Raw genomic sequence first — 20,192 nt, 5'->3', positions numbered from 1 at the left:
ACACAGGAAATTTAGGCCATCACAATTTTGGTCAGTGATTGTAATAATAGTTTTCGATATGGGCTCAATAGTGCTTCGGACCAAAGTGTGTCATAAGTCCATGAATGAATGAAAGAAGCGGTAAAATTTCAGCGGGAGTCTGAAAACTCAAAATTTTCATTCATTCAACTTTTTAAAAAAATGCTCAAAAATCTTGTTTGTTTTTTCACTCTCTCAAATCTTACTTTGCCCAAAACCTTAATCTCTTCAATTCACAACAACAAAGTTTCAAACTTCATCTTTACTCCAATTCACTCTTTCAGGTATTCTCAACTTCTCTCATTTGCTTTAACAGTGATTGGGTATAAAAAAGTTTCAATCTTTATGGATTATTAAGCAATTAAAGGTTATGCTTTCATTATTTTGTGAATTTTTTTGACATTTTAAGGTGAAATTATGGTGAGGGAGATGAGAATTGAATCATTTTACACTAGATTACGTGAAGCAGCTATGGCATCACCATCTTCCCCTTTATTGATTTTCCCATCTAGTTCTGATGTTGATTCTCTATGTGCTCTGAAAATCATTTTCCATGTACTTGAATCTGATTCGGTTAGGTATGCGTGTTACCCTGTGGCGTCTTTTAGTGAGATTCATAAGTACACTGGTCCAAATCTTAGCTCTGATAATGAGACTGTTTCCATTCTTTTGGTTAATTGGGGTTGCCATCGAGATCTTCGCCGCATTTTGAATCTAGGGTCTCTAGCTCGTGTTTTTGTTGTTGACAGTCATAGACCGATTCATCTTCATAACCTTAGTGACCAGAATGATAGAGTTGTTGTTCTTTATACTCGTGACGATGAACAACAAGCTGACCTGGCCTATGATTTCGATGTTTCTGCATTGGCTAATGCGGCAGATTTGGATAGTGATGATGAAGTTGGTGAGAGTGAGAGTGATAGTGAGAGTGAGAGTGATAGTGATGAGGAAGATAGTCAAAAGGGTGGGTCTCGTAAGAGGAAAAGAGATTCGGGGGAAAATGAAGATGACCCAATTAAGCTGTTCAAGAAATTGAAAAAGGAGTATTACCATTTGGGTACTTTTCATGGAAAGCCATCAGGGTGTTTGATGTTTGATCTATCACATTGTCTTAGAAAAAACACAAATGAGTTGTTGTGGTTAGCTTGTGTTTCACTAACTGACCAGTTTGTCCATGAGAGGTTAACTAATGAGAGATACCTTGCTGGAGTTATGGAGCTTGAACAACATGTTAATAGCTCAGGGAATCTGGATGCGGTCACTTCAGTGACCCTCAAGGATGGTACAAAGATTAGAGCGCCGGATGCTTCGAGAATTGCTTATGAAGATGAGCCAAGGCTTATGCTGTTAAGAGAGTGGAATTTGTTTGACTCGATGCTGTGCTCTTCGTATATAGCAACCAAGCTGAAGACATGGAGTGACAATGGATTGAAGAAACTCAAGCTTCTTCTATGCCGGATGGGATTCCCCCTTGCCGATTGCCAGCAGAAATTCCAGTACATGAATCAAGAAGTAAAAAGGCAAATGAAAGATGAGTTTGAAAGATTCTTACCAGAGTATGGACTCACCGAGTTTTACTACAGAAGTTTCCTACGCTTGCATGGCTATAGCTCAAAGGTATCTGCTGCCGATGTGGTTTATGGAGTTACAGCCTTGCTGGAATCAGTGCAATCAGAGGGATCCTGTGCTTCAAAGCAGTTTGGTGCAGCTTATGATGCTCTATCTTTGAGCAATCTTGATAAGTTGAAAAAGGGAATGCAAAATGCAATCATGGTACAAAGGGCGATCCTCAGGCAAGGAAGTGCAGCTGTAACTAAGAGGGGCTCTATAAGAAGTGGGAGAAGGTTCAGGTGGGTGAAGCTTGATGATTCAGCGGATGCCAAACTATTGAGTTATCCTCTGGCTTTAACTAAACTCTGTTATTTTGTGATCGATGCTTTGCGGGAGAAGGGTGCAAAGATGAAGCCTCTGATATGTGCTTCCTTAGCACATGAACGGAATAAATTTCTGATTGTAGGGGTATGTGGGAAGCCACGGCTTGGGGCTGTTCAAGGGAATGCCTTTGGGGTTGCTTTCAGAGCTGCAGCTGATGAGATTGGTGCTGAATACTTCCATGAGATGTTCGAGTCTTCATGGATGATCTTGGATTCTGTGGCACTCAATTCTTTTATGATCAGGTTGTCTGAGAAGCTTTAATGTGAAGTTTCTGTCCAACTGTAAAAGGTTACCAAGTTGAGTTTTGAATGTGATCCAACTGAATTCATTATCTTTCTCAGGGAAAAATGTGTTTTTCTTCATTTATGTTATAGTGTGTGAATTTTTTCCCTTTTCCATAATATTTTGTCTTTGTTGTACTAATAAACAAATACTTGGGCTCAGTTGTATTTCATTATTGTGATACTTTCTTTATTTCAAAGTTGGTAATACAGGCGTACCATTCTGCGGATGAGCAAGTGTACTGAATGAATAAACATGCCTAAGATGCTGAGACAGTCACAGAGAACTGTTCTCATGCCACAGAAGTGTTGAAAGTTGAAACACAAGAAACATTTGATGTAACAGAGAAAGAAACAGGGAAACAAACACTGATGATCATTTATGTAGTTTAACATGATTGCTCAATCCATGGGTGATGATCTGCAGAATCTGAGATAATTCTTACATGACTCATTTACCTCTTAGCCACACAGTGTTTTAGTACTTGTAGATCACTCTGCTCTGCACACCAGCACACAGTCATACACTTATGTAACGATGAGTATTCACATTGGGGCCACTATCCTTAGCTAGAGTTCCGATGAAACTGTGACAAAAATAAGAGGGCTCACAATGCACGTATGTGATATGTCCAATGATTGGAGAGCAAAGTAGGAGAAACCAGTGAAAGATCACTGGAGGAAACGTTGGAGATCTCTAGATAGCAGATAGTAGAATGGACAATGAAAGAAACGAGTAAACTTGGATCAAGTAGTTGGCATTCACTGATAACCTCGTGGGTCTGAGGACATGCCACAATGGAATAATCCAATAGCTATAGGCTGATGGTTCCAAAATTCAGTAGCGTAGTGATCTATCCATAAATTTAAATCAATTTTTGACTCATTAATTTTAGCTATATTATCCATCCGGTGAAAAATAGGTAGATCAAGTCATCGTGCTATCTCCGACAATTTCACAATTCAGCTGAAGCCTGAAAGCATCTACCGAACTTTAGGAATCAAATAAAACATGGACCATTTAATAAGATCACTAGAAATGTACAAAATTTGCATTGTATTATTTTATAATCAATAGATTTGTTACACCAATCAATGCTATTGCGATGTACAAAATCAATTACGCAAATCAAACAGTGATAAGCTAAACTGAGATTCTGAGAACATCACTTTTTGTTATAAGAAGAACATCATCTAACCAAGTGAGGCAGCAACATAACTGACCATTGTCATATCAATCGCAACTTTTTTTCACGGATTTGCTATCCTTTTGATGTCATTGCAAAAAGGGAAACAAAAAAAATTAATGAAATGGTGGAACTACTACTCTATTGTCAGTGACAACAATAAAAAAAAATCTGCAGTATCACGCTCTCTGTGGCTTCTATTCTAAAAATCTCGTTCCCCAATTGCCGATTTCATGAAAAATGAAGAAACCATTGCGCTGAAGAAGTTGGATTGTCATTGGGGTTTCAGCTTTGCAACTTCCTCATGAATGGAATCAAATAGAACACTAGAAATATATCTTTCACCAAAGCTTGGGAACACAACCTTCAGTGACCAAAAAATATAAACAAAAATGGTCAAGCAGGATTATGAAAATAATTGTCATGAGCAGCAATTCATGACTCCGAATGTTGTCTTAAGTGCAATAGTTGGAAGATTAACCAATGACACAAGTTTAGACAAACATGTATACAGATATATGCTGTAATTTGAATACACATGATTGTCAATAATTAGAGGTACATTGCACTTTAGAACATTCTTCTACTCAATTTATTACTCTGAAGTGCCTCTGCTTGTATGAACCTGACCTTTTGGCGTTTTATGTGACAATCCATCGAATGATGGCTCAAACTTCACTAGTTTCAATATTTAGGAGCATGTCAAAAGTATTCACAAACGCTACATATCAAGGATAGGAATACATACGATAACCCTGGGAATGCAAGACTCCCTTTCCTAAGCTAAAACAAGATTCAGTCCATCTACTACCAAATGCATTTTTCTTTAGGTATTCACGTTTTACATCCAAACACGTTAGGTAAGATCAATGATTAAATTTACAATTCCCGTAAAGGATTTCCTAGAAAAGATGTCAATAGATTGAAACCATAAGATGGTGGTTAACCTACTCCCATCTTCTACATTATTGAACGTATTAATTAGTCCAGAATCCATAATCAATCCAATTATAACTAGACAGTAGACACAATACCCATTTTATGTGTCGTTAACTAAGATTACATACAAAGGCTACAAGGGGTGCCTAGACAATATTTTCAAAATCATATGCAAGTGTATGTCTATCTGTCTATATCAGTATAGCTGTGTTTCCATATTTTAACTTTTATTTAAATTTGAAACTCATCTTGCAGAAAACTTTTACAAAAAGATTATATTTATTACTATTTTCAAAAGTTATTGTCACCGGGTGATAAAGAATGAGAACAGAGTATGATTTACAAACCGTAACAAGCTTTCCAGCACTTTCGGGTCTTTTTGCTATACATATGGCAGCGGCAGCAGCAGCACCCGAAGAAATGCCAACCTAGCAAAATAAAAGCAACTCGATTGTTGTAGAATCAGAAAGCTAACTGAAGGTAAACTTGTTCAGTTGTTTATATAACAAAACAAAATTTTAAACTTTAAGAAAATGGAAAGCCTCCATGGATTTATATGAACTTTCAAAGTTGTCTTCTCTTGTTTTCGTTTCTCAATTACTATGCTTACCCACGAAGAATATTGGAGAACACAAAGTGGTTAAGTGATTCAGAAGAAGAAAATTTCACCTCCCCCCACCCCCAAATAGGAGCAAACATTTTGAGAATGTGCAATACTCGGACAACTATAAGAGGTATCCGATATTTAGAATATTACCTACTTATATGAATGTTGATCTCCTATATAATCTACCAAAAATGATAAAAATTCCCTTTGCATGATACAACTCCATAATTCACATAGCTAATATCATTGCAGATCTACATTTCCATTTTAGTCGTCCAACTTGGATCATCAATTTTGTGGGTGTGTTTGTATTGGATCTTTCTTTTTTATTTATTGTTTTTTTTGGGTCATCAGGGGCAGGGTGCACTTACTAGTAAACCTTCCTCCAGGGCTAATCTCCTAGCCATATCAACTGCTTCACCAGTGGTAACCTGCTAGTTCAAGAATAATAGGATCGTCAGAATTTTAAATTTAAAAAAAAAATTCTTAAAACCCACTAGCAATTCTATTTAATTACAAGGTTTTACATCAATTTCAGATGTGAACCTAACTCGCATAAGAAAACTGGGCATCCCAACCAATTAATAGTATATAATGAAATGATACACATAAAGAATAGCTTGTTTACCTTCACAACTTCATCAAGTAGTTTGACATCCAAAATGCTTGGAATGTATCCTGCACGTATATATGTAGGTTAGTGGTAGCTCCAGTAAGATATAGACAACATGGAAACATGATAAATGTGATGTAATTATCTTGTTCACCTGGCTTGTCTCCAGATATTGTGCTAGTTTCAGCAGGTTCTACTCCGACTACCTAGGCAAAACAAAATATGTAAAAATTTGAAAAATAAAAAGCTACAAATTGTCCAACACTAAAAAGCAAACATAGAATGAGAAACAGTGCAACCTAATGTATACTTGTGTAGTGAGGTACATGCATCCCACCTGAGCCACACATAATAATACTATTCTAACACACTAAAGTTAGTATGCAAAATTTATTGTAGTTTCTGGGCATGCAAAACCACTTGGGTGTTAGAATGACAGGATAATCTGTCAGACCAGGTTTTTGCTAGGAAATCTCTTAAGATGAGGAAAATGAAAGGCTCACCGTGATACACAACCAGCTTCAGTGTACGGGAGATAATGAGTTTTGACTGAAGTGGCAGTTACAGGGACGTTTCCCACAGCTGAAATGGTCACAAAGCCGCCACCATGTATCCATATTCCACTCTGCCTACCAAAACCTTCATTCTTTTTTTAAACTGATCCTATTTCAATTCAATCATTTTCTGGAAAATGGTTACAAATCGAGATAAATTGGAAATTACTGTTTCAATAATTATTTTTTACTATTTTATGTTAGAAAACACAACTAAACAATTTAATTAGGTATTTATTTGGTAGCATCAGATTCCTATTGTTGAAGATCAGATAAGATTTTCGTTGCTGACATATTCAGACTAAATAGGTATGGCCTAGATGATTAGATTTAATCAAACTATTGAGCAAATGTGACCACCAACTCAAACCAAAATCACTAAAATAGTGAACATTCTCACAAAAAATGAACCTGTCCTTGGTTCTAGTTGTAGTCATCTATGACAATTTTCAGCCTAGAAAACAGAAAAGAACATCTTTACAGGTTAGCAACTAAAGCAGTTACTTTTCTTTTTTTTTTCTTTGGGGGAGGGCACAAACTGATTCAATTTCAATTCTTCGATGCAAGCGAAAGGTAAAAGTTTTTTACAAGAGCATTCACCCTAGATTAAAATGTACAGACTAACAAACGTACTGAATAATTAAGAAGGTGTGATATGTGTTTAACAAATTACTTCCAATTTCTCCATATTGACAACTCTAAAATGATAAAAACGCAAGTGATGCTGGACTTAGACGATCGTTGTACATAACAAAGAACGGTTCCACTACAAAGAACCTTAAACTACAAAGTCCCATATTAAAGAAATTCAAACCTTAATATCTTTGTTCATCATCTTCAAATAACTCCCTGTGCCTGTGACAGTACCGCCAGTTCCAATTGCTGCTACAAATATGTCAACACTTCCCATAGTATCCTCCCATATCTCTGGCCCTGTAGTTTCAAAGTGAATCTGTAGTATATTTGAAAATATTTAAATAGTCAGTAAGGAAAGGAATCGAATACCTACTAGAAATGAAAAAGGACACTGCAAAAGCTGAAGACGGACTGAGAGCACAACCTTTGTATTTGCCGGATTGTCAAACTGTTGAAACATGTATGCATTTGGTGTTCTATGAGCAATTTCTTCAGCCTTATCAACGGCCCCTTTCATTCCTTTTGCCGGATCTGTCAAAATTATCTCTGCTCCAAATGCACGAAGAAGAAGCCTCCTCTCAAGATTTATGGATGCCGGCATGGTAACGATAAGTTTGTATCCCTTAGTTGCAGCAACAAAAGCAATACCAATTCCTGTATTTCCCGTAGTTGGTTCGACTAAAATTGTCTGCAGAAACAAAAAAAGAGGGAAATCCTTGTATTATGCACGATCATCTAAGAACTAAGAACTAGAAAGATGTAAGGAGAGCAACAGCGAACCTTCCCAGGAGATATACCATCATTTTCTTCTGCATCAGCTATCATACTTAATCCAATTCTGTGACGTAAACCAGTGAAAATAGTCAATACTCATGAAACCAAACTTTAATCGAGCACGTAGAATCAAGTTCAAACTTCAAACCATTCTATAAATGGTATTTCACAATGTATTTTTGTCGTGTCTCAGCCCTACAAAGGTAATTGAGCATTTGAGCTCCTTTTCTTAGAGGTTTCTATCCCAAAATTGCACAAGGGATCCCTAAGCATTTCATTGGATGCTCAGCATTTACTGCCACCCAAAAGTCATGCGCCAATCAGATGGTCAGCTCAGGAGCAACAGGAAGATGCACTTTCTCTTTCTATTTAATTATTTATCTATGGTCCGTTTGCATGTTCAAATTACGACGTATGTACAGATCCAATAATGATGGCTAGCTTTAACATCGATATAACAGTTTGAACAGACAAGACACTAAATCTCTGAAGGAAATGAAATAATCCAGCATCATAGGTTACCTATCCTTAACACTTCGACAAGGCTCCATAGACTCGAGCTTTGCAGCAACATTTGCAACACAGCCTCCGACAACTTTGTTGAGATATATCATCGGTGTTCTCCCAATAAGCTAAAATTGAATATTCAAGGTGCTGAAAATTAGTAACCATAATTCTGTCGAACATTTATCAGCAAGAAAACTACAAGAGTTGGTATTTTGTTATCTCTAACTATGTTATCCTACATTTTGTAACTGTTTGCTTGTGTTGACTGTTGAGTGCCGCTATTCTCATTCTTGTACTGAACTACTGATGAAACTAAGCTTGGAAATCTTTTGGGGACAACAAATCTTGTATCTTAAAAATGTAGATCTTTTTGAAGAGGGAATTCGGTGTAGTCTATCAACGTTACCCAAGAGTATAGCCATTGGGAATATCAGTTCAGCTAGCCTTTGCCAGCACAAGGTAAATGTTTCCCGTCACGACAAACTATTTTTCAGTTCGAAACAGGAAATACAACTTGTCCCTCTACTCTAGTGTAGCTCAACTGAACAAAATGTTCATTAAAGATAATCTACCACCGCCATAAGGCAATTAACGCCATTAATACATTACTAATCCTTCAAATGTTGTATGTGCAACTGAGTAACTGAGCTAAATATCAAAATGCAAATTCTTGCCTACCAATTTAAGCAAAAGCACAAGGAACAATCATACTTTAAAAAAAAAAAACAAAAAAACAGAAGCACAAAGGCATGGAGAATATATATATATATTTATATATACCTGAGTGACATCTTCAGCAATGTTGACACTTTCAAGGTCTTGTCTACTATGAAGAGCAACGTTTTGTGGAGAAATGAGAGAGTCCAACCTTGCAACTCTAGTAGAAACACATTTGAGACAAAGACTAGTAGTAGTTGGAAATTTAGTGGAATGAAAAAGATGGTGTTGAGAAGGAGAACATGGGAATGATAAGGTAGACCAAGTTGCAAGTTGAAGTGGTAATACCGCCATTGCCTGGCTTCAAGAGGTTTTTGCAAGGGTTTTAGTAGACTCCACTTTTATCCCTGTCCCATTATTTGTTTCTATAGATAAAACTTGGGTTTTGTTATCCTGGAATTGGGCTTTGTATAACCCTCACGTTGGACTCTTTAGTTTGACCCAATAAGTCAATATAAAGGGACTGATGCAAATATAATATGTTTCAATAATTTCGTTCATACATAAAACAACTACTAGACAGCAATCCTACTATTAAAATTTAGAAAATTGTTTATCATCTAAGGCATAGTTAGTAAATTCGTGGACGGTAAAAATTCGGTATGGAAATTATTTGTCAAAAATATGAAAAAATTTAGATTCTAATTTGTTTAAAAATTTGGCCCAAAAAACGAAAAAAATGCTAAACATATAATTTGTGTTTTATACGGGTACAATATGAAAAAATTCGGTCATATTTTGTTGCATTATAAGTTTAGAAGGTAATATTTGGTCCAAATTGTAGTGTTTTTTTTTCATTTAAAAAAAAAATGGACTTTATTATTCGGCAATTATAAGCCTGGATCATAGAATTCCAGTATTAATCCTTAGGTTTGAAACATTTGCATTATTATTCGTATTATATGGAAAAACGTATAAAACGGAGTATTACTAGCTATGATCTGAGCATCCTTTGATTCTTTGAAAGGTGGATGTGAAGAGGGAAAGGGGTAGCATCAACTCCATTCTCAAGTATAATTGTGTGCTCTCCTGATGGCAAGAGGTTGTAACTTGTAAGTTACATCAAGACATCCTGGTTCAAATATCACGTTGGAAACATTGCTTAATCCATCCAAAGGAGATGTATATCTGCAGGGAATTACAGCAACGGTTGTAATGTTTTCTAAGCTCAAGGGTAAGGTGTCATTATCATTCTTAAGAAGAACGATTCCTTTCTAGCAGCCTCAGCTGCTAAGTGCTAACTCAATGTGCTCGTTCGAGCATACATCATTCTTGCCTAGTGATTTGAAAGATGAGGAACCATCAAAGAATCTGAGCCGCATAAACACATTATACAGGTTCTTCAGAGCTTTATCGATGCCAGCCTCTCTCACTTTCCCTTGCACCACTGAATTCTTGGTAAAGTTTGTGTAGTACATTCCACAGTCCAAATCCAATCCTGACCATTTGTTAGAACATAAATAAGTACATGTCTGAATTAATTTTAGATGGTAATTTTATTGAGTATTTACCAGCCTTGAGCACTTGTGCAACAGCATCTTCTTGGGTGTCTCTAAGCCATTGGTGATGCATGTAAATCTCCTCAATTGAGTCGCAGTTTGAGACTATATAAATATACATAATTATGGAGAAAAGAATTATGAGAAAAAATATGCAGTTCTTATGAAAACTAGTGTAGGTCAATTCCTGTTGTGACAAATGATAGTTGTATACAACAGTAATTTTTTTTCCTACCCATGAAGGCCCCAATCATCTCTTATTGTCTGTTTCAATAGCTTTGGATCAGCACAAGTTGGAATGCCGTTGACACGGTTGTATGAGCACATTACGCTGCTCACATCACCTTCCTTGACGCACATCTCAAACGGAGCAAGAAAAGTTTCCACCATGTCTTGCTCAGTGACCTTATATTGGACCAAGAAAAAAAGGTTAAGAACAGAGCTTCATATTTAACTGGAGAGGATTTTGGTCATTACTCTGGCATCAAAATGGTAGCGATCAACACCGACCCAGTTGTCTAGATCATAACCAGCATAATGCTTACAGCACGCCGCAACCTTGAGAGGCCTAGAGTTCAAGTCCGGTGGATTTTCATGCCCCTTGACATCTTGCAATCCTTGGACGTAATTAACTGCGTACGTACCAACCACAAATGGGTCTTCTCCAGGTGTTTTGAGGATTCTTCCCCATCTGGGGTCCCTTACTACATTAATATTTGGATTCCAAAATGAAAGCCCTGATAATCAAAGATTATACACAGCCCTTGCCTCTGTGGAAACGACCTTCACAAGCAAAACATAGTACATTATTATAGTATACTCTAAACAAAATTAACGAGCATCAAGGTTAAGCACATAACTGTGCAACTTCTGTACCTCTCCAATTCTTTTCCATAAGATTCATTAAAGGATGCTGATGTGAGAATAACAGTAGGAAAGCTAGTTGCACCAGGAACAGAACCATATATTTGCAAATTGAGTACCATGTCCTATGTTAGAAACACCATGAAGTGCCTCTGACCACCAATTATACTTGGAGATTCCAAGTCTTTCAACTCCATGTGTTATCTCCAAGTTGTCCAATCTTCTCATCTAAAGTCACATGCTATCTACTAAACTTTTAGCTCTAATGTGGTATGGTAACGACTTGGCGCAAAATGCAAACATGCCCATGTCGAGTCCCATATAAAAGAACCTGCTGCCACTCTGCCAGTATCACATACTGTGTTTGTGGAAGTGCTGTGAATTGATGGTGAATGAGAAGGTGATGGAGATGGTGTTGGTGTTGGTGTGTCTCTTAATGCTGTACAAGTAACCAAAAGGCTAAGAGAGACCAAAATTATACCAAGTTTTTCCATGGGATTTCAATATTTGTATAAATGAGCTGGGATGCACTAGTAGTGCTATTCGAGTATCAACTTATATAAACGCAATTTAAACTTATATTCAACAAGTTTAAAAATGAGTCAAATAATCTAATGCAATCCCTTTAAAAGTGAGTAACAAAATTTAAACAAAGTGAGTAACAAAATTTAAACAAGCAGGTGCCAACTACCAAAGTCGGTAAAACCTTTGGGTGATGATACCAGAGGTCTGGGGCTCGAATCCCGCCACTAGTTTGGCATTGAAGATTAAACTGATCTTTTAATGACCCCTCCAACTTCCTTCGAAAAATATTTGGAAATGAAAAAGGATAAATATTTTTAAACTAAATAACGGACTTATTTCAAAATTTAGTGAACCTCAAAATTTAGTTCAGTTTTGTGTTGTTGACTTGTTGGATGTGTGTACAGTATCCAAAAAGAAGGTACGTGAACAGAGTCTCCCAAAATAGTACGAGGCCTTTTATGTACAAAACCCCATACTAAAGACCACGGACTATCGACCCAAATGAGGTCCATGGGCTCTAATATAGGCCTAGCAAACACCCATGTCCATAAAAATGAATTGCAATTTGCAAATTTGATTATGGTCCCATGTTCATACCTTTCTGTTCCTGATGCAGCAATCTCGTCAATCTTGACTCACCGTATCGATAATTAGATGAATTATATTGATGCCAAGGACGTTTTCTACGTGGGAAGAAAACTATAAAAGTAACTACATGAATATATATGATGATCTTTTGAGGGAGAGTTTTGAGAGTGTCCACGTGGGCAAAACTAATTAATATATAAAATAAATGAAACTATAGCTAAAACCCAATGATTCAATTTCACGCCATCCAAATGCATCGAACCCCAAACTCTATAACCTTGAACTTTGGCTGCCCAAACTCTAAATAAAATAGAAAATGGCGATAGATATCAACGAAAAAACCCACGATTCAATTTCACGTCCTCCACTCGAAAACCCCAAACGAACTATAACCTTGAACTTTGGTCGTTTGTTGATTATTATCAATTCTCCAAAGATCTCGACCAAAATCAAGGTGCGAAATTACCATTGTGGATTTCGTTGAGCAACCTGAAAACAAGTCTCTAAAAACACCGAAAAGAGAAAAATCCGCAATATCCACCTCAAACACCGAAGGAACTATAGCATCGATGCCAGCTTGCATCTCTTGAAGCCGATCTTAACAATGTGTTGTCGGAAATAGCACTAATTCGGATGGAGAAAGGGGGGAAAGGAGAGAAAGAAGGAAAGAGAAGATGGTGGAGGCGCCAAATCAACTACTGACATGCGGCTTTCGAGAGACCCAACAAATCAAGTCATCGGCTTTATTAGAAGATGGTCGAGGTTGCATGGAGCAAAATAAATTGATATTGAGAAGGCTGCTCAAGATGTTGTGCTTCGTGAACAAGTATGTTGTTTTTACCTTCTACGTGTTTTGGGCTCATTAGTTAGAAACTTTTTAACGAAATTTCTTTTTGAAGATTCCTACCATGATCATGAGTTTGAAATCCAGGCTAGCCTACTAGACTTGGTGGATCATCATATATAAGCAACTATATATTGGGTTCAAAAGAAATATCTTAAAAATCTAGGAAAACCTCACCGTCATAGTCAGGATGTCAAATTTGGAGCATACTTATCCCGAGAGAAATCAGGAAAAGACTCAATGACAGCTGCAGCAGCCACACAAATGACCAGGTATATGGGATAGAGAAACCTGCAATATGAATGAATGCAAAAATAGTAAACTATAAATCATTTTGTTTCTCACATCTTGCCTATCAAATGTCACAGGCACAGTTCAAGGATCACTTAAACATTGCAGTCATAAGGTTATGCTTCTGTTCTTAAAGGAGGGGCAGATCGACTGGATTGTCTGGGCATAATGTGTGTCTATTGACATACCATATAACTAAATCATATACTAAATGATATGAGAACGCTGTCAGATCCTCCCTCTTCGCCACTTTTATTTTACTATTGTATTTTCTCTTACGATATTGAAAAGAAAAAAGAAAAGAAAACAACTGAAGTACTTTGAAAGTGGTATCCGGCAAATTCAAATAGGAAGCCTGCCAAAGTGCAAACATTAGTAAATATTTACTGTCAAGGAATTCACCCATATTAAAAAGAAATTATATCAGAGTGCAAACCTCTAAAGATGCCAAGTACTTTGTCTCATTGTGGCGAATAATGTTTGCTATGGAAACCGCACAATCTTCGGGTGACTGAAAGTAAATGTTAATGTCAGCCCTATATAGTTCAAGATTTTAGCACTTTAGAGACATCCAAATTTTAGCTTTCTCTCACAGTTGTAGTTTTTTTTTAGTATCGAAATTGTATTTGTCTTTCCCTTTGTTGTATCTGAGTGGGATATCACATCCTACGAAGTTTGAATTTATGATTATATATATACACATCACATTTTACTGATAAAAAAGAAAAGAAAAGATATATCCAAATTCGTTACCGTGAATACAATTACTATTTAACATTCCTTTTTGCAGTATCCTGATCAAGAAAGTAGAGCAAAGTTGATTTCTTTTAAATTGATTTATTCAGTTCAAATCTTTATGCTCGCTCTAAGGATGTGTTCGACCACCCAACTAAAAAATGTGCTTCTTAAGAAAAATATAGTGCGAGAACACCACAATCAGCCAGAGACTCTCTCAAAGGTTCAGTAATCAGCAGTCTTTTAAGTTCGATGCATAACGTAGATGTTCTACTCATTTTTTGTCTTTTAACAGCAAGAACAGTACATGATAGTATTGTAATATACATATTTCTGTTATGTGAAAAATGTTGGTGGTTGGATGACATAACCTGTAACATAGTTGAATCCTTGTATTCATGGTTAGCATCTAGCTGCACATTTCCTTCTTCAAAGTAATGGGCCCCCACCTGAATGAAACCAAATCATCAATTTTCGTTTATGATTCAGTGCATGTGAATGCTATCCACATGCAAATGCCAACACATGATTCATCCATGAATATGATACCATCTCATGACTTGTGTAAATTGCATTTTCTTATACCATGACACCAAGATTAGTGTGAAGGCAGTACACCTGCAAAGTACCTCTAAAGGCTCTAAGTTCAATTATTTGCAAATCATCCTTGAACTCAATTTTCCAAATTGAGCGCCAACTTCCATTGTTGTGCAGTGCACAAAAGGGTTAGAACTCGAGTAAATCGTTGAATCTATAATATGCAAGGATGGTTTTTACTGCAATAGTAAGTGATGACCTAGACAGACCTTAGAACAAAATGACATATTGGACCAAAATATGTCTCCAAAGCTGGTATTCTTAAAAGAAAAATTTGTATAAACACTGGTATAGAGAACAAATAATACGAAAAGAAGATCTGAAAAATAAGAGGTCCAGCAGTGTTATTGCATACTGCATGGGTAACAGAAATCCCAAGTCTAACATATCAACATGAAAGAAACTCACCTTTACCAGAATTACTTAATCTAATAAGGTGAGTTTCATGCCTCAAGGAACCGACCTATTCAAGAAACACACATAAAAATCTTTATAATCAGTTTCATCGAAAAGAAAAAAAAAACAAAGTAATCACAAACTTAACGAAAATCCCAACTATAGCAGCTGTCCCTTGAGGCATGTTCAATTTATGAAAGCTAAAGGGCAGAATGATCCACCAAGTCTAGTAGGCTAGCCTGGATTTCAAACTCATGATCATGGTAGGAATCTTCAAAAAGAAATTTCGTTAAAAAGTTTCTAACTAATGAGCCCAAAACACGTAGAAGGTAAAAACAACATACTTGTTCACGAAGCACAACATCTTGAGCAGCCTTCTCAATATCAATTTATTTTGCTCCATGCAACCTCGACCATCTTCTAATAAAGCCGATGACTTGATTTGTTCAGTCTCCTGAGCTGCATGCTGTAGTTGATTTGGCGCCTCCACCATCTTCTCTTTCCCTTCTTTCTCTCCTTTCCCCCCTTTCTCCATCTGAATTAGTGCTATTTCTGACAACACATTGTTAAGATCGGCTTCAAGAGATGCAACTGTTACTGATGCTATAGTTCCTTCTCAGTGTTTCAGGGTGGATATTGCGGATTTTTCTCTTTCAGTGTTTCCGAGACTTGTTTCCAGTTTGCTCAACGAAATCCACAATGGTACCAGTCGCACCTTGATTTTGGTCGAGATGCTGGAGAATTGGATATTCAACAAACAGCCAAAGTTCAAGGTTATAGAGTTTGGGGTTTTCGGAGTGGAGGACGTGAAATTGAATCGTGGGTTTTTCCAGATATCTATCGCCCAGTTTATTTAGAGTTTGGGCAGCCAAAGTTCAAGGTTATAGAGTTTGGGGTTTTCGGAGTGGATGGCGTGAAATTGAATCGTGGGTTTTAGCTCTCCCTATTTTATCGTAATTAGTTTTGCCCACGTGGACACTCTCAAAACTCTCCCTCAATTACTTCTTTTTTTATAGGGGTGGTGGCTATCAAAAAAAATAGAGTGAACTAGTGTTACCCCCTACTAGATGAGCCAATTAGGATTTTCCCCCACTAGATGGGAAATTAGGGTCTCCCCCCTAAACACACGGTCAACTTGGTTTGACTGTTAACTTTCAAGTCAAACAACTGAAAATGATATAAATGCCCCCACCTAATTAAAATTGATTTTTTTTTTGAAAACAAAGAGGGCATTTGTGTAATTTTCAATTATTTGACTTAAAAGTTAACCGTCAAATCAAGTTGACCGTGTGTTTAGGGGGAAGACCCTAATTTTCCATCTAGTGGGGGGGAAATCCTAATTGGCTCATCTAGTGGGGGGTAACACTAGTTAACCCAAAAAAATAAAAATAATTACTTCTTTTGTTCTGATAACTGTTATTCGGATCTCTGACTCTCTTAGTACACATACTGATACTGCAATCTTGCATGAAGTCTCAAAGTCACAATTGCATTTGATCAAGTCACATTAGTTCTGATACTGCAATGTGTGTTCGCATTCAGGAATGATCAGATAACTCAACAATGTATCCCACATTTCCACCTGGACTCTCCAAGGATGATGACTAACGAGAATATAGATCCACCTGATTTAGATGGGAAGGTAAAGATTTTAGTCGGTTAAAAGACTGCAATTTTCATGTGCGGGGGTGAGACATTCAAAACCGTTCCGCAGCATCATTAGACAATTGGCAAACAATTAGAGCACGATATGAAACTACATTAATATAAATGTTGAAAAAGAGGGGAGTTTGGTGGTGGTGGTTATTGGTTAAGCATACTACAACAGATAGTAATAGATCTTGCAAATTATATGGACATGCTAGCAAAGATTCAAGCACATTCAAATTTGATAATGACTTCACAGGTCCAACTGGTTATACTGGTGGTTATTGTTAAGCACATACTACATCAGATAGTAACAGATCTTGCAAATTATATGGACATGCTAACTAAGATTCAAGCACATTTAAATTTGATAATGACTTCACAGGTCCAACTGGTTATACTTTCTGCAAACAGACTGCAGAACAAGTACAAGACACACACCGTCCCAACTCAGTAGAAGAAAACATGCCATTTAACACATTAAGAATAAAGAACAGTAAGATTGTAAGAATAACAACGCCATGAAAGTTTCCGTTCAATTATTTCATTTCTACCAAGGAAAGTATCACATTTCAACCATGACAGACCATGGATTTAGCATGAACTATACAAACCAAGTTAATAGCTGTTCCAATCCAACTTCCATAACACTTTTGTGCACCCCAGTCTACCAAACACAGGTGAAGACGCATCTGGGCATTTCATTGAATCTCAAATTTGAGACTTGTATCCCTTGGACACAGGAGGTTTGAGAAGACAGCATCTTCTCGGTATATTCATTGCTGAATCCACCTATATGCTGCAAGTAAGAGCGTATAGCTCTGCCCAGCTCGATGCAATCAATTCATCCCATCAAGTTACAACCTGATGAACATCTCCACTCCTCAATCACATGATGTCATTAGCAAAATCACTATAGAGTAACTTTGCACCACTTGCAATTTTCACTCACGCAAAGCATTCCACAGAGCCCATGCTACACAGATTATGCCTCTGGCGGCCAGTAGGTAAGAGTCCAAAATCTGACGGACTGCCTTACTGCTTCCATTTTCTTTTCTAAGACTAAAAAAAACACATCCCAGTTACATGAGCTACTAACAAAGACCAACCAGATAATACATATATAAGATATCTAACACCATTCAGTTTAATGCCAAACTCAATCAAGCACTTCTATTTACTCCCAAAAAATAAATAAACCCTTCTACAAGTTTATACCATCAGAAACAATACAATTATGCATCATCATGGAAATAGCAAGATTACTATTACATGACCTGGAACCAGCAAGATTACTACAAGGTACATGCACCGGTTGCAATTTTCACTGACTGAATCTATCAACAGATTATGCCTCTTGTGGGAAATAGGTAACAGTCCACAACCCAAAGCAATGCCTTACTAAAACTGAAAACCATAGAGTGACCCAAACTACTTCACAATAGCAGATAATACATAATAAAACAAAATACCACATAATTCAATGCCCAATTCATATAACCCCTACTACAAGTTCATAATATCAGATAAAAGAAATTGAGCATCATTATTTAACCGTTACAACAGATAACAATAACACATAAATTTGTTAAACCTTGGTCTCATTACCTAGACATAAACTGCAAGCTCCAAGCTCAACGTATCAAACTTGACTTGCCCTCTATCAAATTAACAGACACAAAAGCATAGGCAGTAAAGTAGTTAATCCTACTACTTAGAGCACTATATACAAAACCTTCACAAAACAACATCAGAAAATGTAAATCAAGCAAATCTAGAAATGTCTGGAAAGAGAAGAGACTTACATGGACAAGTGACACGATCTGTTTAGTCACCGTCACAAAAGCTCTTCTCTGAACAGACATCTCCACCACCTTCATTCTCAGAAGCCTCGCCGTCGTTGTTCTCCTCCTTTTCGCCAACGCTTTCATTTTCTTCCTTTTCGCCATCGCCCATATTCTCGTCCTTATTGATGCCACCTTCGCCTTCATTCTCCAAACTACCATCTTTGTGCTCTTTATTACCCCTACTGTCAGTCTCTAGACACTGCAACCTCATCCTCAAATCAACCATTTCTCTCTCCATCAAGAACAGCCTCTCTTTCAAAGTCAAATTCTCTTCTTCCAGCTGTGCAATATGCATATCCTGATCATCCATAGGATGCTCCAAAAGATTCCCATTCTCATCAGCAAAATTCGGGTAAATCATTTCAAACCTACTCAAATCATGATCCAATCTCCTCTCCACTTCAACATGCTCTTCCACATCACTCTCACTCGACCCACCACCTTCTTCCTCCTCATCCTCATCTCGCCCGTCTTGAATCTCATTCCCAGGTGACCTCAACCTAATCAACCCATTCATCGAACCATACCCATCTACACCCCACTCCTCCTTGGCCATATCAACTAAAACCTCCCTCGATGGCGAAAATATCGGTGTAGGTAATACAGCTGGTGTTACTGGACAAGGCGAAACAAGTGATGCAATCCCACCTTGTTTCTTAGCTCTAATCAGAAATGATGTTGTATTCCTAGGTGCTAAAGGTGCAAATGCCCCAAATCTATTATTACTATTATTATTATTTCCACCACCTCCTCCACCACCACCACCACCACCAAACTTCTTCTTCGGGTAAAATCGCCTCGCTTTCATTCGGTTTTGTGATTGTAGTTCATGTAAAGTTGGTGGCTCATAACCACCACGACCAGAAATACCAACTCCTTTGTTCCGCTTATCTCCTCCACCGACACCTTTTTTCCCTTTCCAATTATTATTACTTCTCCCTCCACCGGGTTTTGAGACAGGCCCTGGGGCAAACATGAAACGTGGATTATTATTAGACTTGAATTTCAAAGGATCATCAGATGGAATAATAGGAGGTGGAAGAGGAGGTATTGAAGACCAAGCTCCATTTCCACCACCATAATTTCTTTGATTCATCATCATCATCGATGATGACTGATCATTCATATTTTTTGATTCAAAATAGAATAATAACACTCAAATTTCCAAAAAAAAACAAAACAAATCTTTGATCTCTAATTCTATCGATTTGATTTCGATAAACTCGAGATCCGTATTGTGTAAATTTGTTTAATTTATTTTTAAAAACAAAACCCTAGAATTTGCGTATGGGTTGAAAAATGGATGGATCAAATTAAAAGTTGTGTGTTTTTAAATGATGAGAGAAATTTTTGTTTTTTTATTTGATTTTTTTATTCTCGCTCAAAAAAACGGTTTTTATGTGTGAAGGATAAAAAGATGGAATGAGGTGTGGTTGTTTATTTATAGTGGAAAGAGAGGTTAGATGGACGGTTGAGATTGACGAATGAGATTGTTAGATTAGGTTTCATTCGGTTTGGGGAGTTACTAAGATGGTTCGAGATGTAGTGGAATTAGTCTGAGTCTTGGTTGGAGAGAAACACGTTATAGATA

At 37.1% G+C, this 20,192-nt stretch overlaps 3 protein-coding genes, 2 long non-coding RNA genes and 1 pseudogene across 11 annotated transcripts; 2 read left to right on the top strand and 4 right to left on the bottom strand.

The window, feature by feature from the left end:
- The first annotated feature begins 236 nt into the window (after positions 1-236).
- Positions 237-2,685, top strand: LOC147485029 (uncharacterized). Its single transcript, XM_086571575.1, has one exon. It carries the CDS (start codon positions 436-438, stop codon positions 2,212-2,214), a length of 1,779 nt encoding a protein of 592 aa, XP_086427701.1. The 5' UTR covers positions 237-435; the 3' UTR covers positions 2,215-2,685.
- Positions 2,686-3,274: 589 nt separating this feature from the next.
- LOC147485028 (cysteine synthase-like) lies at positions 3,275-9,123 on the bottom strand. 4 transcript variants are annotated; one of them, XR_015202502.1, is made up of 11 exons: positions 8,832-9,123; positions 8,067-8,176; positions 7,551-7,608; positions 7,195-7,458; positions 6,949-7,086; positions 6,084-6,209; positions 5,735-5,786; positions 5,596-5,645; positions 5,339-5,398; positions 4,708-4,788; positions 3,275-3,785 (listed from the first exon to the last, which is right to left on the bottom strand). XR_015202502.1 is itself a non-coding variant. In XM_086573210.1 (10 exons), the coding sequence occupies exons 1-10, from the start codon at positions 9,060-9,062 to the stop codon at positions 3,696-3,698; spliced, it is 1,134 nt and encodes a 377-aa protein (XP_086429336.1). In that variant the 5' UTR covers positions 9,063-9,123; the 3' UTR covers positions 3,275-3,695. The 4 variants fall into 4 exon arrangements, 2 of the variants coding, with proteins under 2 accessions (XP_086429336.1, XP_086429337.1); XR_015202503.1 differs by having other exon boundaries at positions 5,735-5,782; XM_086573210.1 differs by lacking the exon at positions 6,084-6,209.
- Positions 9,124-9,775: 652 nt separating this feature from the next.
- On the bottom strand, positions 9,776-11,359 carry LOC147485027 (putative beta-D-xylosidase 5; annotated as a pseudogene).
- A 1,870-nt stretch (positions 11,360-13,229) lies between these two features.
- On the top strand, positions 13,230-13,947 carry LOC147485026 (uncharacterized). The gene is made up of 2 exons (XR_015202505.1): positions 13,230-13,360; positions 13,457-13,947. It is a non-coding gene; the product is annotated as an uncharacterized LOC147485026 (long non-coding RNA).
- LOC147485025 (uncharacterized) lies at positions 13,471-16,072 on the bottom strand. The gene is made up of 3 exons (XR_015202504.1): positions 15,452-16,072; positions 14,486-14,563; positions 13,471-13,890 (listed from the first exon to the last, which is right to left on the bottom strand). It is a non-coding gene; the product is annotated as an uncharacterized LOC147485025 (long non-coding RNA).
- Positions 16,073-17,272: 1,200 nt separating this feature from the next.
- Positions 17,273-20,015, bottom strand: LOC147485024 (PRLI-interacting factor). Of its 4 annotated transcripts, XR_015202501.1 has the most exons (3): positions 18,560-20,015; positions 18,363-18,414; positions 17,273-17,816 (listed from the first exon to the last, which is right to left on the bottom strand). XR_015202501.1 is itself a non-coding variant. In XM_086573208.1 (2 exons), exon 1 carries the CDS (start codon positions 19,725-19,727, stop codon positions 18,582-18,584), a length of 1,146 nt encoding a protein of 381 aa, XP_086429334.1. In that variant the 5' UTR covers positions 19,728-20,014; the 3' UTR covers positions 17,273-17,816; positions 18,560-18,581. The 4 variants fall into 4 exon arrangements, 2 of the variants coding, with proteins under 2 accessions (XP_086429334.1, XP_086429335.1); XR_015202500.1 differs by having other exon boundaries at positions 18,363-20,014; XM_086573208.1 differs by lacking the exon at positions 18,363-18,414 and having other exon boundaries at positions 18,560-20,014.
- Positions 20,016-20,192: the final 177 nt, after the last annotated feature.

Source organism: Coptis chinensis, chromosome 7 (genome assembly GCF_015680905.1).
Source record: "Coptis chinensis isolate HL-2020 chromosome 7, ASM1568090v1, whole genome shotgun sequence".
NCBI lineage: Eukaryota > Viridiplantae > Streptophyta > Magnoliopsida > Ranunculales > Ranunculaceae > Coptis > Coptis chinensis.
This window is presented reverse-complemented; position numbering and strand designations above follow the sequence as displayed.